This window comes from Mesoplodon bidens (genome assembly GCF_964165515.1).
Source record: "Mesoplodon bidens genome assembly, chromosome: 7".
NCBI classification, from domain to species: Eukaryota; Metazoa; Chordata; class Mammalia; order Artiodactyla; family Ziphiidae; genus Mesoplodon; species Mesoplodon bidens.
In genome coordinates, this window is record NC_138164.1 from 57,567,849 (window position 1) to 57,587,794 (window position 19,946).

General features: G+C 48.1%; 1 protein-coding gene across 1 annotated transcript; it reads left to right on the forward strand.

Annotated features, from left to right (window-relative positions):
* Positions 1-5,955: 5,955 nt before the first annotated feature.
* HPX (hemopexin) lies at positions 5,956-14,913 on the forward strand. The gene is made up of 10 exons (XM_081240029.1): positions 5,956-6,068; positions 6,218-6,282; positions 6,558-6,629; positions 6,808-6,929; positions 8,537-8,687; positions 9,381-9,593; positions 9,857-9,964; positions 14,059-14,189; positions 14,270-14,432; positions 14,569-14,913. Exons 1-10 carry the CDS (start codon positions 5,986-5,988, stop codon positions 14,826-14,828), a joined length of 1,368 nt encoding a protein of 455 aa, XP_081096155.1. The 5' UTR covers positions 5,956-5,985; the 3' UTR covers positions 14,829-14,913.
* The last annotated feature ends 5,033 nt before the right edge of the window (positions 14,914-19,946 follow it).

A 19,946-nucleotide genomic window follows, 5' to 3' on the forward strand; every position in this document is an offset into this window, starting at 1 on the left:
GAGCACAGGCTCCGGGCGCGCAGGCTCAACGGCCATGGCTCACGGGCCCAGCTGCTCTGCGGCATGTGGGATCTTCCCGGACCAGGGCTCAAACCCGCGTGCCCTTGCATTGGCAGGCAGATTTTTAACCACTGAGCCACCAGGGAAGTCCCAGAAAAAAAGATTTATAAAATCATACCTTTGTTTTAAAAAGGAAATTGCAAGAATAGAAAAAGCCTGGAATAGACAAAATGTTAATATATAGTGATGTTCTCTGGCTAGTAGAATTAAGACTGATTTTTATCTTCAAGAAAAAAGACGTTTAAGCTGGAGTATAAGGTGGTCTCAGATATGTTTCTGAAGAGTACCATGGTTGCTACAAAGAATGTGTTATAGAGGGGCAGGAGAAGCAGAGAGGGAGAGGCTATTTCAGTAATCAGGTAAGAAATGATGGTGTTTGCACTCTTAGGTCTAATTAGGAAGTAGGAACAATAGGATTCAGTATTTATTAAACACATACAATGTTTCAGACCCTGCTCTAGGCACTGAAGATATAGCATTGAATAAAGCAGATAAAATCCTGGTCCTGTTCATTAAGGCAGGATGGTGAACAGTGCAGTACTGGAGCTGGTTCATATTGGCTCATTGTCAAATTTTCAGGAATTTTTTTTTTTTTGGTCGTGCCACACAGCTTGCGGGATTTTAGTTCCCCGACCAGGGATTGAACCCAGGCCCTCTGCAGTGAGAGCTTGGAGTTCTAATCACTGGACCACCAGGGAATTCCCAAAATTTGCAGGAATTTTGACAACTGATTGTTGAAAACTCAGCCATTATTTAAAATTAAATTATGTAAATTTAAAATTAAATTCAGGGCTTCCCTGGTGGTGCAGTGGTTGAGAGTCCGCCTGCCGATGCAGGGGACACGGGTTCGTGCCCCGGTCCGGGAAGATCCCACATGCCGCGGAGTGGCTGGGCCCGTGAGCCATGGCCCCTGGGCCTGCGCGTCCGGAGCTTGTGCTCCGCAACGGGAGAGGCCACAACAGTGAGAGGCCCGCGTAACGCAAAAAAAAAAAAAAAAAAAATTAAATTCATTTTATTAAAATCAAATATAATAAATAATCAAAACTCATCACTTCCTAATTATTTTACTGCATTTTACTATTACCTGTGCTCTTGGGGTTATTTGTATGTGTCCTATCTGCAAGGTGGAAATACCATACAGTGAGTAGTATGTTACTGTGCATTTCTTCTCAACTCCATGAGAAGATGCAGCTTGAAGATGCTTGTTGGTAGCTTGTTGGTCTTGTTGGTAGCTTGAAGATGGCCGTGATAGGAGTATTTACACCACAGAAACTAATAAATGCTACAAATCAGGGCTTTTTCCCTTCTGGAAAGCTGGCTGTTAAATATGCACAAGCACACCCCTTGATAGGGTAAAGAGCACACCCCAGGGAGTCAGGCAGCCAGAACTTAATCATGGCCCTACCACCTGCTAATAATGGGCTTTGGCTAAGACACCAAAAGTCGGTTTCCCCATGTGTAACATGGGACTAATAATACAGGATATATTTTATTAAATCATACCAATAATATGATTTAATAAAATAATCCATGTTAAGTGTTTAGCACAATGCCAAGCACGTACATGTGCCCAAAAGATATGAGCAAATTATTATTATAATTATTTATTCATAGGGAAGCAAGAATAGACTATGCAGGAAGGCCCATTAGAAACAGAGCAATAGAAAATCCTGGAGGAGTTGGTTGGGAGCAGCAAGCACTTTTTGGTACCTGGAGTTGTATCCCAATTCTTCTAAGCCCAGGGCAAGGGAGAATCCAGTCTCTGCTCCCTGGAGTACACAGCCACAGGCAGCAGGCCCAGCACAGGCAGCACTCAGTGCGCCCAGGAGAAGTAACTGAGGTCAGAGAACTCAGATGACAGCAGGGCAGGCTGTACACATCCATTCCAAGGGACAGTGGGTCAGTGTCCAGCTTAAATGTGGTCCCTGGCAATGCAGGGGAAAGCTCTGTCCATGAAGATGTTTGCAGGCCCATATTCAGACTGCCTTAGGGGGAAGCCAGAAAGCTGCTTGTTATGAGGATTGCGAAGACCACATGGAAAAGGGGACGGTTGTATATTTCTGGGCTTGAATTCCCCAAGAAATCAAGCGAGAGACTGAGATCCCCACACCCGCTCTGGGCAGCAGAGATTTGCAGAGGGAGAGGATGTGGCACTAAGGCCCCACAGCCAGGCTGAGAAGAGCGAAGGAGGAAGGCTGTAGGGAGCTAGTTTCTGGGAGGAAAAACTCCGGGGCTGTGGCCTCTGGTCAAAGGGTGGGAGCGCACTGATCCCTTCGGCCTCCAGGGGGCGCTCAGGCCCAAGTATGGGCAGGCACTTTGTCCTGAGCCGGAGCCAGCGTGCTGGGAAGGACTCAGGACAAGCAGAAACAGCCATCTCAAGTGAGGGGAAGAGAAGCAAGGCCAGCCCTATCTTGGGCCCCCTGAGAACAGTTGCCTTGTGCCCTGTTACCAGCACCAGGATGGCCAACATATCCACAGCCTGGGTTCTCAAATGGCCTCTCAGCCCCTGCCCAGAATATGAGCTTCAACCTGAGCTGCCTGCCATGTAGAAGACTCTGCTAGTCTAGTCCCTGAGAGGCTGGGGGGATGGGAGTGGGCGGGAGGAAGAAGGCTTCCAATTATGGCATCTAAGCCACCTTAGGGTAGACAAGCAAATTAGGAAACAACACTGGAAAAGTGCCACAAATCACTCTTCTGTGATAGGTAGATAGGGGTGCTATGAAGGGGACCAGAGCTGTGTGGGAAAGAAGAGGCTGAGCTGAAAAACCGCCATCCAGTATATGTGCTGTCTCCCCTCAAAGAGCCCTGCTAGGGCACAGGGAGGCTGCTGCCTGGACCAGCAGGCCCGTGCGGGGCCCTGCCAGTACAACTATTGAAGACCCTCACTGTGGGTTTTCTGAGGGGTGTCCGTGACTCCGTGTGAATGCTTCCATCTCCCCAGGCAGGCTCAGTGAAATCTGCAGGACACGCAGACACAGTTCTGAAGCTAGAGACAGCTGTTGAGGGGTTTGCTGATGAAAGGTTCACGGGGTGCTCAAGGAGGGAGAATCCCAGGAAGGTTATATAAGGTTTTAGAGGCTGAAGAAAAGGAGAGGGGGAGTCTGGGAGTAGCGGCCCCCAGTGCCCAGCAGCTGGGGGGAAGCAGATGCAGTCAGAGACGCCCTGCAGTGGGAGAAGGTGGGTGCCAGGTATCTGTTGAGGGAGCCGAGGCACTGTCCATACTGCCAAGGGCCTGGGGAGTCCAGCTTTGTTCACTAACCTAGGGGGAGGAATGCTGTTAATATGGCTGTCTTCACTGTAAGTCAGGAGAGGATGTTGAGGCTTTTGGCAGAGGCATGATGACACGCTGTTCCAGAGGTCCCAGAAATCTGTCTTCCTGTTAGGAGGAATCTTCGCAGAGTAGATAAGGGAAGTGAGACCTTTGCTAAGGTTATATATGTCAAGGGCATCTGAGAGGGATCAGGGCTCCTTCAGGCTGGACTGGGGAACAGGGATCCTGGAACCTCAGCCTGGCCCAGAGCTGACTCTGCCCATATTTGTCTCCTGCAACTACATCTCAGATAGAAATGGGGCAGACTTTGGGAGTAGCCCCAGTGAGTGCCGAAGATAGCAGGTACCAGAGATAGCAGGGCTAAGAGGAGGAGAGGGATGTAGGGCAGGGACACTGGAGAGAGAAACAAGACCATAAGATGAAGGTCAGTGCCAAGGAGACCTGTGACCCTTAGATCACAACATGCCTCCAAAATAACACACCCCCAATCCTGATATTCTCCTTACCACAGAAGGAGGAAAACTATTAGCAATTTGGCTGCAACGTTAGTAACACTATTCAGTACTTGAAATTAATTTTTCTCATTCAACAAATATTTATTGAGCATCTATTACAAGCATACTTGTTTATAGCACTTTACTTTATTGCACTTCACAGATGTGGCATTGTTTTTACAAATTGAATGTTTGTGACAACCCTGTGTTGAGCAAGTCTGTTGGCACATTTTTTTCCAACAGCATTTGCTTAGTTCATGTCACTGTGTCACATTCTGGTAATTCTTGAAATATTTCAAACTTTTTCATTATTATTATATTTGTTATGGTGATCTGTGATGTTACTGTTGTAAAAAGATTACAATTCCCTGAAGGCTCGGACGATGGTTAGCATTTTAAGCAATAAAGTATTTTTAAATTAAGGTATGTACATTTTTTAGACCTAATGCTATTACATACTTAATAAATTACAGTATAGTGTAAACATAACTTAAAAAATTTTTAAATTTATTTTTATTTTATTTTATTTTTGGCTGAGTTGGGTCTTTTTTGCTGCACGCGGGCTTTCTCTAGTTATGGCGAGCGGGGGCTACTCATCGTTGCGGTGGGCATGCTTCTCATTGCGGTGGCATCTCTTGTTGCGGTGCACGGGCTCTAGGCATGTGGGTTTCAGTAGTTGTGGCACGAGGGCTCAGTAGTTGTGGTTCACAGGCTCTGGAGCGCAGGCTCAGTAGTTGTGGCGCACGGGCTTAGCTGCTCCACGGCATGTGGGATCTTTCCGGAGCAGAGATTGAACCCGTGTCTCCTGCATTGGCAGGCAGATTCTTAAACACTGCGCCACCAGGGAAGTCCCATGTCAACATAACTTTTATATGCACTGGCAAACCAAAAAATTTGTTTGACTCACTTTATTGCAATATTCACTTTATTGCAAGGGTCTGGAACAAACCTGTGATATCTCTGAGGTGTGCCTGTACATGCCAGGTACTGGATGGAGAAAATGTAATGGTAGAGGGACTGCCCTGGTGGTCCAGTGGTTAAGACTCTGCCCTTCCATTGCAAGTGGCACAGGTTCGATCCCTGGTTGGGGAACTAAGATCCCACATGCTGCGTGGTGTGGCAAAAAAATTTTTTTAAATGTAATGGTACATAAAACAGGCAAATCAAAACAAGCAAAGAAACAAAGCCCAAGCATGCAGCAGCAGAAGCAAAAGCGTAAGCAGACAGACAAAATAATTTCAAGTTTTATTAAGTAACAAAGGAAACAAGTGAGAGTCTGAAATAGCTAGATGGAATGGTCAAGAAAGGCTTCATTGAGAGGATAACATTTAAGCAAGAGTCAGCTGTAAATATTGTGAAACCCCAGTACAGTTTTATTTATTCTGTGATAGGTAAACAAAACACTTTCCCCTTAAGGTGGAAACTATGGAGAAAGTCTAATTACTAGTAGGTCTCTCTGGAAGAGAGACACCTCTTCCTGCACCATTACTGTCAGCCCTTCCCTCCCAGGTGATTTTTGCAAAGCTCTTTGTCAATGGGGGTGGGGGCTAGGGTGGAACTTGGACTTCTGGCAACAGTGAAATATTATTGACCCATCAAGTGCAAAGCTAAAGAGGCTTGGGGATGCCCCCAAAAGGCCCTTGACGGAGCTTGGAAGAAGCTGTTCTCTGAGTAGTTTTAAGTGTGTTTGTATATATGTGTGGTTACTAAGTATATGTAAGTGTGTCTTTAGGGGTCTCAGAGCTGGGCATGGCACAGTACACAAAAATGTTACTTTCCTCTTCTCTCCTCCTGCATTGTTGAGGTAAATCCAACCACAGAAAGGTGGTCCTCAATCAATCTACCCCCTTTCCCGACCTTATGGGCACTCAGACCCATCACCAAGGTGAAGAGAGTCACAGATGAACACCAGTGGGCTGGGCTAGTCGCTGCTCAAAAGTCACTGAAGGGGGATGGCCCTCCTGTCAGGAAGAGTTAGTCTTGGACTCACATTTCTCTCCAGACCCTGACCTTATTTGCACTGATGTAATCAGCCAATATTGGCATAGCCCTGAGAGATCTCATTCCCAGCAGGCTTGGAGGTGGGGTGGTGTTGCTGCCATGCTTATATAGGGGCTCATCCAGGTGCCCAGAGCTGTCCTGTGGCCTCTCCAGCTCATCATGGCTCGGGCACTGGGAACACCAGTTGTACTGTGGTTGTTGGGCTTGTGCTGGTCTCTGGCTAACGTCCATCCTCTTTCTCTGTGAGTGAAGCCGGGGCTGGAGGAGGACCGGGCTCCAGATTAAGAGTGGGCTAGGGCCAGTTTTTAGGTCTGGGGCAAGTCTGGGGTCAGGAGCTAAAGGAGAGGGATTGGACCCTGTGGAGCCAGACATCTCTGTGTCTTCTTTCTAGGGCTAATGCCCCTAGGCATGGAGATGAACGTGGGAATGCAACCAAGTTGGACCCAGATGTGATCGGTGAGACCCTGACTTCCTGAGTCTATCTGTCTAGCTGTGTCTCTGTACTGTATCATCTGACTGGTCTTTTTTTTTTTTTTTTTTTTTTTTTTTACATCTTTATTGGAGTATAATTGCTTTACAACGGTGTGTTAGCTTCTGCTTTATAACAAAGTGTCATCTATACATATACATATGTCCCCATATCTCTTCCCTCTTGCATCTCCCTCCCTCCCACCCTCCCTACCCCACTCCTGACTGGTCTTTTATTTGCTATCTCCCCACCTCCTTCCCAGAACGCTGCTCGGATGGCTGGGGCTTTGATGCCGCCACCCTGGATGAGCATGGGACTATGCTGTTTTTTAAAGGTAGGAGGGGCTGGGATTGGGGCATTTGGGACCTCAGACTTGGTCCCCTTCACTGAGGGTGTATCCATCTACGGGAGATCATAGGAATTATCTGAGAGTATCACCCATAGCTTCTTTGTAACTAGCTCAGTAGGCCAGAAGTTTGTTCCAGGTCCCTCAGTGAGTGTGCGTTTTGCAGGGGAGTTCGTGTGGAAGGGTCCGAATTGGACTCAGGAGTTAATCTCAGAGCAGTGGAAGGATATCTCCGGCCCTGTGGACGCTGCGTTCCGCCATGGCCACGACAGAGTCTTTCTGATCAAGGTACGGCTGGACCAAGGTCAGGGCCAGGCCAGAAAGTGCTGGAATCAACACTAGAGACCCTCCCCCAAGTGGCCCTGGCATGGAGCCCTTACCAACAGGTTCCAGGTTTCCGCCGCCTATGCCTTCCTTTTCTGAGAAAGGTCGGGCTAGGGGAGTTTGTGTGCACGCGGGCCTGGGAGGCACAACATCCAGTGACTCTTCTTCAGTCCTAATCTGCGTCCACACCTCTCTGCTACTCCTCAATCTGTCGGCCATCCTTTCCTTCCGGGAAATTTCTTCCCTTGCTTCCATGACCCTGCATCAAGTCTTCTTCCTATGGTTGCCAGGTTGTTCACAACACAATGGTACCTGGCCGAGGGGCAAGTGGAGGATGAAATCCAGCCTACTGTGCTCGTCAAGTCCCATGCCTTGGCCCAGCCTGTGTCTGCTCCTTCTGGCACCTTCCCTTGACTCACACAAAGATGCTGTGTGGTCGGGGTGGCCCTCACTACCAGCTTTGCTTTCCCTTCTGCCTCTTTTCCTGTTCTTCTCAGGCTTCTCATCCTGGGCCACTCCTTGAATGTTTCTTGGGGATCCTTCCCAGCCCTTCCATACACCCTGCCTGGGTGATCTCAACCAATGCCATGGCTCTGAGTTCTCTCCACGTTGTGGACCCCAGATCTGGATCTCTCCCCGGAGCTCCAGACATCTCTTTCCAATTTCCAGGCCGACATCTTCAACTTAGATGTTCCGTAGGCACCTCAGATTCAGCATCCCCCAAACGGAGCTCAATATCTTCTGTACAAATCCACCCCTCCTCCTGAGTTCCCTGTTTCAGCAAATGGCACCACCACGTGCTGATTCCTGCAAGCCAGGTGCACATGGGTCTTGACACCTCGACCTTGGTTACCTTTACAGGTTTATCTCCTCCTCCACCACATTCACTGTGTGCCAGCCACATGAGCATGCTGTGTACATGCTACTCCCTCTGCTGATAACACCCAGTCCACACTTGTCTACCTGGAATATTCCTGCTCAGTTTTTAACTCTTGGCCTAAATGCCTCCTCCTCTGTGCAGCCTTGCAGGAATTCTCTAGGACTTAGGTATGCCCCCCTTATTCCCAGTGCACTTCACATGCCTCCACCTTGGGGCTCACATGGCTAGGATTGTAGGATCCTTTCTGCTTTTGTACAGTGAACTCCTTGAAGGCAGAGACAGAGTCTTGTCACCCCTTTATCCCCAGTGCCTCTCACAATACCTGGCATATGGTAAGTCATTCAGCAACTGTTTCTTGAGTGAATAAATGAACAAATGAATGTATGAATGGATGGATGATTGCAGGATGACTATTTGTGGATGTGTCTGCCAAAACCAGTGGTATTGCAGATAATTGTGCCACGGGAGTATCTGGTTGTACACAGTCAGTTGTGTGTGGTATAGTAACAGTGATGGGATTTGCACAAACTGAAGTTGTGCAAGGGGACAGCATATTGTTGTCCACAGATGGATTGAGAGTGTGTGGGACTGCAGAAGGATATTATGTAAGTGCAATAGATCAAAGACGTGTGGGATGGCAGAGTGGCAGTATCTGGCGTGCATACTAAAAATAGCATGTTTTTGCATGCAGGGGGACAGACTCTGGGCATACCCTCCTGAGAAGAACAAGGAATATCCAAAGTTGCTCCAAGAGGAGTTTCCTGGAATCCCATCCCCAGTGGATGCAGCTGTGGAATGTCACAGTGAAGAATGTCGCCATGAGGGTGTCTTCTTCTTCCAAGGTCAGTCCAGGCTGGAATAAGAGAGGCTGGGGTAGTGGTAGGTTGGTGGTGACAGAGGTAGTGGTAGGGATGGTGGTGGTGGTGGAACCACTATATGGTTTCCTGAGGAAGGGAAGGAGTAGAGAAGCCAATTATGGTCTAGAGGTCAAGTAGGGGAAGGAGGGGAAGTCATCCTGGAGAAGGTAACTGGGTGTAATTCTGCTAAAAGTCCCTCATTGTCCCCCATGGCCCTTAGGACAAATCTATGTTCCTTAGTTTTACATACAAGGTTCTCCATGACCAAGTCCCTATTGACCCTCCAGCCTTGAGTCTCATCAAACTCTTACCTTGAATATGAAGCCCCAGAAACACTATGCTGTTCCCTGTACACCCAATTTGCTTCATGCTTTAGACTTTTGTTTCTAGAGTTACATCTCCCCATCTTGTCTGCCTCGTAACTCCTCCTTCAGATTTTAGTTTAAGTATCACCTTCTCTGGAAAGTTTTCCCTGACTCGACCCACCGCCCTTGCTGAGCTGATCATGTGCACTTTGCTGCTCCATTTTATCGTATGATTGCTTTCCTCAACTGTTTCCCTGCTGGGCTGTGAGCTCCACGTGATGGGGGCCATATCTGGTCCATCCTGGGGCCAATACAAGCACAAGGGAAGGCACAGCTCGGCCTCACTGAATGCTTGTTGGTTGATTGGACAAAGGCAACCACACGTGGTTCTGGGACTTCACTACAAAAACCAAAAAGGAACGTTCCTGGCAGGCTGTTGGCAACTGCTCTGCTGCCATGCGATGGCTCAGCCGCTACTACTGCTTCCGGGGTAACCAATTCCTGCGCTTCAACCCTGCCACGGGAGAGGTGCATCCTAAATACCCTCTGGATGTCCGAGACTACTTTATGCCCTGCCCTGGCAGAGGTGAGAAAGCCCAAGCCCTGGGACCTCCTGGAATTTGTCCACCTTCCCTGAGTTCGCGGACCCCATATAACCCAGCTCCTACCTTCACCCTGTGGAATGACACCTTGGCCCTTGCCCTAGCTCCACTTCCATTCTGGCTCTTCCCAGCTGTCCTCATATGGGGACAACCTGCACCCCTAATAACCCCAGCCATCTCTTCCACCTCGGAACTCATTCTGACCTCTTGCCTTCCTGTGTTCCCCCTCACCTATTTCTCCCCCAAGGCCATGCACACAGGAATGCGACCCACCATGGGGATAAACGCTGTAGCCCAGATCTAGTCTTGTCTGCACTGCTGTCTGACAAACATGGTGCCACCTATGCCTTCAGTGGTAAGAGATGCCCTCCAACTCCCCCATCTCTGCCCTCCATACCTCCCATCTCTTTCATGTGTGTCTCCCATCTCTGGCGCATTTCCTCCATTTTCATCATTGTGCCCCATATTTTGTCCCATCGGCCCCCATCCTTACACCCTATCATGCCCCTTTTCACCCCTCATTTTGTCCGATGCATATGGTTCAACCTGTCTCTCATCGCTGAGGCCTCTAACTTCACCTGTCTACCTCCCAGTACCATCGGTTCCCAGATCTGTGCCTTCTCTGGACCTCTTGGACCCTATGACTTCTCATATTCTCTTTGCTCTTGCATGTCTTGCAGGGTCCTCTGGCCCTCCCCACCTTGAGCTTATCATCAGGAGCTCCATCTTGTTCCAGGTGCCTGGTTCTATGTCCAGGCCTCTGGGCACAGCATTACCTGGGGATGAGATGTTCCCATTGCTGAGAACCAGCCAAGAAGTGTTCAGTCCCTTAGACCTTTAGGCAATAGTTTCACCAGCCTGAAGAGATTTCTCCTCTGAGTGACCAGGAGAAACTCCTCTCCCCAGACCTGTGCCATTAAAAAGCCATCTAATGATACCTAAGGATGTTCTAGGGCTAGTCAGACAGGTAGTGATAAGTTTTGATCTATACTTGAGGACAGCTCCAGGAGAAGGAGTGACCTACCACATTACACTCAGCCTAAAATATATGTATGATCAGACACAAATGTAAAATAGTGGTGAGAATACAGAAGAGTGAAAATCCTTTCTTGCTCCTAATCCCTGAATAAATCTGATCAGATATGACTACGAAGCTATAATGAAAAATACACAGCCGCAAGGAGAGCATATCCCCACAGCAGGAATGCATGCTGTAATGAGAACATGCATCCGTGATGAAATACACACCTGTAGTGAAAAGGTAGACCTATGCTGAGAATATATGCCAGAGTAAGAACACATAAATATCAGGAGAACATGCAGCTATGGTGAGATCAAGGCACCATGGGGAGGACACATACACAAAGTGAAATAGCAATGGTTATTGAGATAGAGAGATAAATAGACATAGAGAGACATGGAGATAGAGACACTAAGAAAATAGGGCCACAGGGACCACACAGAGATGTAGAGAGAACACCCAGCCATGGAGAGATCATGGAACCTCAAGACCATGTGTCCATACATAGAATGCAGCTGAATTCCTAAATCAAGAGTATTAGAGATGTTCTATAGCTGTTGAGAGAATATTGTTAATGTTAAAAATACCCAGCTGAGGTGGGAACTCACTATCTTGGTGAAAACACCAGTGTGACCCAGCCACTCAGCACAGGGCTGGTCCTCTCCTCTCCCTTATTGATAAATCTCTTGTCACTACCTCCTAGTTGCTAATCCATTCTTTCTGTTTTGTCACTACTTCGGCTCGCACAGGGACCATCATGCCCTCTCTACTTTCTCTCTAGTCAGGATCTTTTAGCCTCAGATCTGACCGATAACTACCTCGGCTCTCTTTTTCCTACTTGGATTTCCAGAGAGAGGATGGGACTGGCTCAGCCCATATTTTTATTCCAGACCACATTAAAGTGACTGCTGGTCGGCCTCTGCATCGACTTCTAATGGATTGGGGGCTCAGCACCTACTTTCTCTGCACAAAATGCAGCACAGCTCTGATTCTCTAAATAGGGCTCACGAACAGGGTAGTTTCAGCAGGAGGGGAAGGTGGATATGTAGTTACTGTGACTTGCACAGTTAATACCCATAAAGAGAACTTGTGGCTGCATTGGGAATACCAGCTATTTTTCGAGCACCAAAAAATATCGAGCACCTGATAGGCACTGGGCATTTTTCTAGGCACTGAGATACAGTCGTGAACATGGCAGATGAGACACCTGCCCTCAGAGAGCCTGCTAGATGGAGAGAGGACAGTAAAAAAGAGAAAATGAAAGAGAATACTTTCAGGCAGTGTTAATAGCTGTGATGTGTTCTGGGAACATCAGAATGCTTCTTATTCTCAAATACCATTTGAAGCTAGAATAAATGAATTTGAGTCGTTGATGTTTTAAAATAGAAAATAAAAAATGTTAAGTGTCCCCAAAAAGCTGTGAAGAAAATAAGACAGGATAATGGGATAGAGGTGAAGAGAATTAGGGGCCCCTTCTCTGAAGAGATGATTTTTGAGCTGAGATTTCAGTGATCAAAAGGAATTAGCCACATAAAGCACTGGAGGAGAAGCATTTTAGGGAGGGTAGACAGCAAATACTTTGAGGGGTCAAGAAAGGAGGCCAGTGTGGCTGACACGTTGAGAAGGAGCAGGTAAGTGGCTTGAAAAGAGGGAGGCAGGGGCCAGATTACATGGGCCTGGTAAGGATTTTCAACTGTAAAAGGAAGCCGGGAAGGGTTCTTGATCAAAGCTGTGATATGTTCTGGCTTATTTTTTGTAAGGATCTGTCTTTTTTTCTTTTTTAATTAATTATTATTTATTTAATTTATTTATGGCTGCGTTGGGTCTTCATTGCTGCGCGCTAGCTTTCTCTAGTCGTGGCGAGCGGGGGCTACTCTTCGTTGCGGTGCGCGGGCTTCTCACTGCAGTGGCTTCTCTTGTTGCGGAGCACAGGTCCTAGGGTGCGCAGGCTTCAGTAGTTGTGGCTCGCGGGCTCTAGAGCGCAGGCTCAGTAGTTGTGGTGCACAGGCTTAGTTGCTCCGCGGCATGTGGGATCTTCCCGGACCAGGGCTTGAACCCATGTCCCCTGCACTGGCAGGTGGATTCTTAACCACTGTGCTACCAGGGAAGCCCGTGGCTTATTTTTTTTAAAAGATCATCCTGGCTTCTTGTGGAATATAAGTCACAGAGATACAATTGTGTAAGCAGGGAATCCAGCGAGGAGTTCTTGCAGCTGTCTGGATTAGAGGTGATGACAGCTTGGACTGGGATAACAGCAGCAGAGGTGGTGAGGAGTCATCATGATGTATTCTGGAAGTCGGGCCCATAGCATTTAACCAATGCCTTGGATATTGATCGGAATGGGGAAGGGAAAAGAGAGGTTTCAAGAATGACTTGGCTTTTGGGGACTGGGAAACTAGGTGACTGGTGGTTCCTTTTTCTAAAATTGGGAAAGACTAGGGAAGGAGGTGTGTGTGTGTGTGTGTGTGTTTGCTGGGGGCAGAAATAAGTTTGGACACATTAGGGTTTTGGTGTCTAATGGTCCCAAATGGACAGGTCAGGTAGGCAGCTGAGTTTGAGCCTGACACTCGAAGAAGTCCATCAGATCCAAAGAGAACAGATCAAAAGCCATCAGTATATAGATGGTGTTTAAAGCCCTGGACTAGGTGAAATCACCAAGAGAGTGAGTGTAGATAGAGCAGAGGTCCAAACTGGGGGATTCCAATAATAGATATCAAGCTGAAGAGGAAGTCGGAAAGATAAGAAGAACACTGGAAGAGTCTGGAATCACAGAGCCAAGATCCAAAAAAGATATTTAAACAAGGGAGCTGTGAGCAGTCAAATGCCACTGAGAGGTAGAGTAAGATGAAGACATTAGATTTGGCAAGTTGGAGGATACTGGTGACCTGGAAAAGAGAAATCTCAATGGAAGAGGGAAACAGGAATGAAGTGAAGTGGGCTGAGGAAGAAAAGGTAAATGAGTGTTCAGACAATTCCTTTAATAAGTTGTTATGAAAAAGGGAGAGGAAAATTAGGGTGCTGGTCTGGCTACTCCCTCTGTCTCCTACCATCTCAAGGGATTAGAGAACACAGCCAGCGTGAGAACGCCCAGTGGAAGCTTGCTGCAGTGCTTCCCTTTTAACTTCTGGCCACTGTCTCATTGTAGCATCTTTGCACACAGACATCTGAGATGCATAAGGAGACCCCACTGAACCCCATGACGTTGGCCTTACCTGGCAAGTCAGGCCCCTACTGACTCCAATTCCAATTAGGTCACAATGCCAACTTTGCCAACCAAGTCTTGCTCAACTCCTCACATGGCCTCTTCCCTCTTGGCCTCTGGATGCATTCCTTCCTCCCTCTCGAGACTCACCCCTGCCTCTGTCACTTGCCTCTTCACTGCCTGGCCTTTTACCACCAGTACTAGAGGTACCTCTGCTACCCCACAGGATCCCACTACTGGCGTCTGGACAGCAGCCGGGACGGGTGGCACAGCTGGCCCATTGAGCACCTGTGGCCCCGTGGTCCTTCAACAGTGGATAGTGCCTTTTCCTGGGATGATAAGCTCTATCTGATCCAGGTGTGTGTTGGGAGAGACGCTTGAGGTGGAGACTGGGAAAATACCCAGCTCTGTGCTGATTAATGTCCTTTGTCCTCCAGGGCACCCAGGTATATATCTTCCTGACAAAGGGAGGCTATACCCTAGCAGATGGTTATCCAAAGCGGCTGGAGAAGGAATTCGGGAGCCCTCATGGGATCAACCTTGATACTGTGGATGCAGCCTTTACCTGTCCTGGGTCTTCTCGGCTCCATGTCATGGCAGGTGAGGGGTGTCGGGTGCTGAGGGGTGGCTTGTTCTGCTACTTCTCCATGGCACAGATCCCCGTCAGGGCATGAGAAGAGCCAGGTCAGGATCCCCATGATGTGGAAGCCATGTTATGTCCAGTGTTTCTTCCTAGGACGGCAGCTGTGGTGGCTGGACCTGAAGTTAGGAGCTCAAGCCACGTGGACAGAGCTTCCTTGGCCCCATGAAAAGGTTGACACGGCCCTGTGTACGGAAAAGTCTCTGGGCCCCAACTCGTGTTCCGCCAATGGTCTCGGCTTGTACCTCGTCCAAGGCCCCAATTTGTACTGCTACAAAGACGTGGAGAAATTGAATGTGGCCAAGGCCCTTCCCCAGCCCCAGAAAGTAAACAGCCTCCTGGGCTGCCTTCACTGACAGCCCTGCTGATGTGAGTCTGGCCCGGCTCCTTCTCCTGGTTTTCCTTCCAATAAAGCCAGAGTGCTTCCTCGCTTGAATCAAAGGGCCCTGGTTGTGGAACAATCTCACTTCTTCTTTGAGTTGAGAAGCTCGTAACCTCTCTTTTGAGGCTCTTAAACAGGCTGCGGGAGACAAGGGAGGGGAGGGCTCAGGGACAGACCTCATTTCTGCACAGGTGATTCCTGAACCCCGGTCATAAACTGACTTCTTCCAGACTACTGAGACAGAGAGGGAAACAGAGGAACAAAAGTAGAGAAAGGAACCCCTGTGTCTACCCAGCACGTAAGAGGCAGAGCAGGGACTCTGCCCCCACCTGCTAATAACTGACCACAGCTTGGCCCCAGGACATTGGGAAAATAGGGCTGGAGGCGCCTATGTTTGTGCAAAGTGGGTTGGCCCGGTGCTGCCACAGAGGGCCGCGGGGGCCCTCAAATTGTAGGTCCAGGGGGTTCAGGGAGCATCACTCCAGAAGACAAGTCTTTGGTTGCTATGAGTTAGGCATAATAAGTGGAATGAAAACAGAGTGTTTTCACTCACCTGAGGCAAGCTGGGGAAAGGGGAGAAGGCCTGATTCGGGGAGCTGGCACCATGAAACTCATTTGCAAAATATCACACAGCCCTTGGGGGTCCTGCTGGCTAAGTCCCCTGGGTATCTGCACCATCTAGGCCAGCGAATGTCATCTGGGTGGAGGGTGCAGTGGTTTGTTCTTTTCAGGTCATAAGCTGACCAAAGCTTTAGGCTCCAAACTTACTGACAACCATTTGACTGGGGATTGGCCTGGACTATAGGCAACTGGGTCTCAGATGAGACCCTTTTCCTCCTCTACGTTTCCAACCCACCTGAGCTTGAAAGTTTGTTTGTTTTAGGCTCAAAAAAATAGCCTCAGACTCTAGCAGGGGGCCCTCATTCTGAGCTTCCATATCTTAGCCTCAGTGACTTCTTCCATAAAATGGGTATAATACTAGACACCTCCCAGTGACCATGAGTATGGACTCAACCCATCTCTTGGGTTCACTCCGGAAGGGGCCTGAAAGGATACCCATACTCTGGCCCATGGCCTCTCCTGGTTTAGGGTCAGCCCCTCCTGACCTGGTGGCCCCTTGCTCTGTGGGGCTTTCATGGGTAGAAGAGTAGATGGACAAGCTTTGCACTGGGAGGCCAGGCCATAGAGTGGCTCCCAATAGGCACCAGGCCCCTGCAGTTCAGTTGAACTGCCTCAGGTTCCTTCCCCAGCCTCAACAGCTAGAAAGGGAAGCAGGGGATGAACCTGGGCCCTTTAGATCAGGGTCCACCCAGCACTTGAGGTTGGCTGGGGCTGGGAACTAAGGTAGGGGCCAGGCACCAGGGCTGTAGGGTCCACTTCCAAGGAGTGTCTTGAGCTTTCTCTTCCAACCCGGAAGATGTCTGGATGGTTCTCCTCATGGGATTGGCTGCTCCTCCTTCAGTCTGAGGGGTGAGGACAAGGCCAGAGTCTCAGTTCTGGGCCTTATTCAGTCCATGTGTCACCTATGGGGCCATCCCTGCATCATGTCAGGGAGGCTAGTGGTGTCTAAACAGTTATCCAGGAACTCTGCTGGATACTAGGTTAACTTCCTCCTCTCTATTGAGAAAGGAGGACTTAAGTCTCCTCTTTTTTCTCTTCTCCCATCTGCTCTGTTGCAGGGAAGCCTCTAGCTTGTGTCCAAGGACTCCCAGAAAAGGTCCAACTCATGCTTCTTCCATCCATGCATTTAGTACCTCCTATGTTCAGGGCAGTGTGTCAGGCAATGGATAAAAAGATGAATTGGACAGTCCCTGCCCCCAAGGCCTGCTACTTTACACAGTCAGGAGGGGGACGCAGACAAGGCATCAGCCAAAGGATACATTTTCGCCTTGACCTTGTTGGAAATCTTTGCTGCATTTGATGCTGTGGACCATGTCTTCCTCCTTGAGTCTTTCCTCCCTTGGATTTCCTCTGTGACATTACTCTCTCCTGATCGTCTCTTACTCTCTGTTTCTTCTCAGCTTTCCTCTTGGCCTTTTTTTCCTCTGCTGGCTTGCCTCTGCTGGCACTCCCAGACTTCAATCCTCCATCCTTTTCTTTTCTCATCCTATATGCTCTTCCTGGGAATGTATTAGAACAATCCTGTTGAAGAAGGGTCTTGAGGAAGTCCTTGCCAGGACTAGCAACTGATTGATGAATTCCACTGCGATATAATATGTAGGAAGATTCTACTCCTTATGGGCTTCCCAAATGATAACAACCACCCTGAAGAAAGAGGGTTTATTGGATCAACTACAAGAAAAATTACAATATCAAAGCAATATTTACATGTAGTGGTAGAAAAGGCTGCCTTTGCTCCAAAAGTGTCTTTGCTGCTAATTGAGTTGTAAGCTCTATTCTTCCCTACAAGTGATTTGGGTGCCAGCTGCCTGGTAATGCAGTTGTCCACCAGGCTGATCTATCAAACCAAATAGCATAAAGCCAGTACTCTTGGTTAATGACTCTGGATGGATTTACTTCTATTTCAAGTTTTTCCTGATAGGTCCAAGGTAATAATTTTAAAAGTTTGCTGCCTCAGAGGGACCCACACTGGTCAAAACCACACATAGCATCTGAGGTGGCTCATAGGCTATTGGTTGCTCTAGAAAGCATCAGAAGGGGGATGTGATACAATAGAGAAGGGATGGATGAAGGTCACAGGTTGACTCCCCACTGATCAGGAGGCTTTGCAGACCTAGGAGATCAGGGATTCAGGAAGATGGTGTGTGGGTCAAACAGCACTGTGTGTGAACTGTACACTTTACTTTTTTCATCTTAGCTAATTAGACTCCTCTCCCCATCCTCACCATCCTATCTGTGAACCTCTGATTACGTGAAGAGACTTCCCTGGATATTAAAGCCATTCTGTTCAATGGGATTGGCAAGACAAGTCTTCTGGTGGGCTGTTTGTAAATGAGTGATATTTCTGGATTCTCTTCACTTGCTCAAGCAGAAATCTGGAAGTCATCCTTTCCTTTATACTACCATAGCCAGGCAATCAATTGATCACCAGTTTTTGTGAATTGTACCTCCTGAACATTTATTAAACCTATGCAATTTTTTCCATCCCTACTCCCACCACTATAGTCATCTCCTACCTAGACTATATCAATTGCTTTCTAACTGGTCCCCACCCTGCCAGTTTTGCTCTCCTCCTATCTATCCTCCACTTAGCAGCCAGAAGTGATCAAATATGCAAGGGTGAACATGCCCCTCCCCTGCCTCAAACTCTATGTTGATTTTCCATTGCCCTTAAAATAAAGTCCAAAACCCTAAGCCTAACATACAAGGCCCTCCTTGATTTGGTACCTGTCCACCTTTCCACCTCACCTTATGCCATTCTTCTCCACACCCATACTGGCCACCCATTATGGTACTTCCCCTTTGACTTGGAATCGTTTTCTCTTCTTCACCCCTTCCCTTCACATAAGTGCCCTTCCATATGAAAGCCTTCCCAAACCTCCCCAGACCAAATTGAGTCCACTCACACAGCGTCATGTACATCTTCAAAATACTCATCACATTTCTAATCATATGTTTAATATCTCTTTCCCCTGTTATTCAAGCTCCCTGAGGGCAAGGACTCAATCTTGTTTCTTTACAAGTTCCTAGCACCAAGGACAGTGCCTCCCACATAATAATGATTTGTTGAGAGAGAATGATCAAATGAATGAGGACACCTTTCTTCTTCTGGGTAACTCTTACTCATCTTTCAAGGACAAAGGTCACACATGTTATACCCTCCAGGTTGGGTGACAGTCAAATCTGATTCATCTTTGGGTCCCTAGGACTTAGCTTGGGACTTGGTACATGGTTCATATATCATAGAAGTTTGTCAGTTCATAGTAACTTCTTGTCCAGGAGTTGATAATGTTTGAAGCTGAATGATGGGGATATGAGGGTTCATTATACTGTTCTGTCTCCTTATGTTATATATATTTGAAATTTTCCGTAACAAAAAGTTAAGGGCTTCCCTGGTGGCGCAGTAGTTGAGAGTCCGCCTGCCGATGCAGGGGACACGGGTTCGTGCCCCGGTCCGGGAAGATCCCACATGCCGCGGAGCAGCTGGGCCCGTGAGCCATGGCCACTGAGCCTGCGCGTCCGGAGCCTGTGCTCCGCGACGGGAGAGGCCACAACAGTGAGAGGCCTGCGTACCGCAAAAAAAAAAAAAAAAAAAAGTTAAACCATTTATATTCACCTCAAATCAAGTGAAAGTGTAGTCAAAGATGATCTTGAGGCTTCTGGCTTAGGCAAGCAGTAGATGGTGGTGCCACTCACTGGGATGGATAAAGTGGAGCTGCATCCAGTCGTGTGTGTGTGTGTGTGTGTGTGTGTGTGTGTGAGTGTGTGTGTGTGTGTGAGTGTTCGTGCACACATGCACTGGGGAGGGTTCTTTTTCACCCCAGTGAAACTTCTTAGAAAGCCAATAAAGGGGATGAGACAATGAATTTAGATTTGGACATTTTTAGTTTTAGGTACCTTGAGGGCATCTTGAGTTGCTCAGTAGTTAGTAGTTACAATAAATTAAAACGTCTGCCTTAGAGGAATGAGCCAGGAGAGGGTTTCTGGATGGTAATACTCCCCCTCACTATCTTTGAAAGCCTCTGTGCCGCTAACCTGACCACTGGGAACTATCTCACTATCCAGGGAGTCTGTGCAATATTGGGCCCCATCATTCCTTCCTTCACACTTTTCATCCACATTCCCCCTTCTTCCTTCCCTCCTGTGAATTTCCACCAGGGAGCGATTCATTCTTCACATCTGCAAGGCCTTGCTGTCGCAGTTTCATGTTCAGCAGCAGTGTTGAGAAACATCTGGGTTCCAGTTTGTTTCCCCCACTTACCTGTAACTGCAGGCAAGTCGCTTTACCTTTCTGAACCTCAGCATCTGCCTCTGAAAACTGAGGATGATCATAGTGGCAACTTCACAGGGCTGATGTGAGGACGAATGCATATAACGGGTTTAACACAGAGCCTGGCACCGTGTAAGCGGCCACTAAATAAGAGCTATTATTATCACCAACGCTGTGCCCTCATCGCTTCTCCACCAGGAC

Bases quoted from the DNA above. Each gene is read 5' to 3' on its own strand.
- HPX (XM_081240029.1), top strand. From the start codon at position 5,986: ATGGCTCGGGCACTGGGAACACCAGTTGTACTGTGGTTGTTGGGCTTG. The intron at 9,594-9,856 runs GTGAGAAAGCCC...TTCTCCCCCAAG, and splicing joins TATGCCCTGCCCTGGCAGAG to GCCATGCACACAGGAATGCG. The intron at 14,190-14,269 runs GTGTGTGTTGGG...TTTGTCCTCCAG, and splicing joins ATAAGCTCTATCTGATCCAG to GGCACCCAGGTATATATCTT.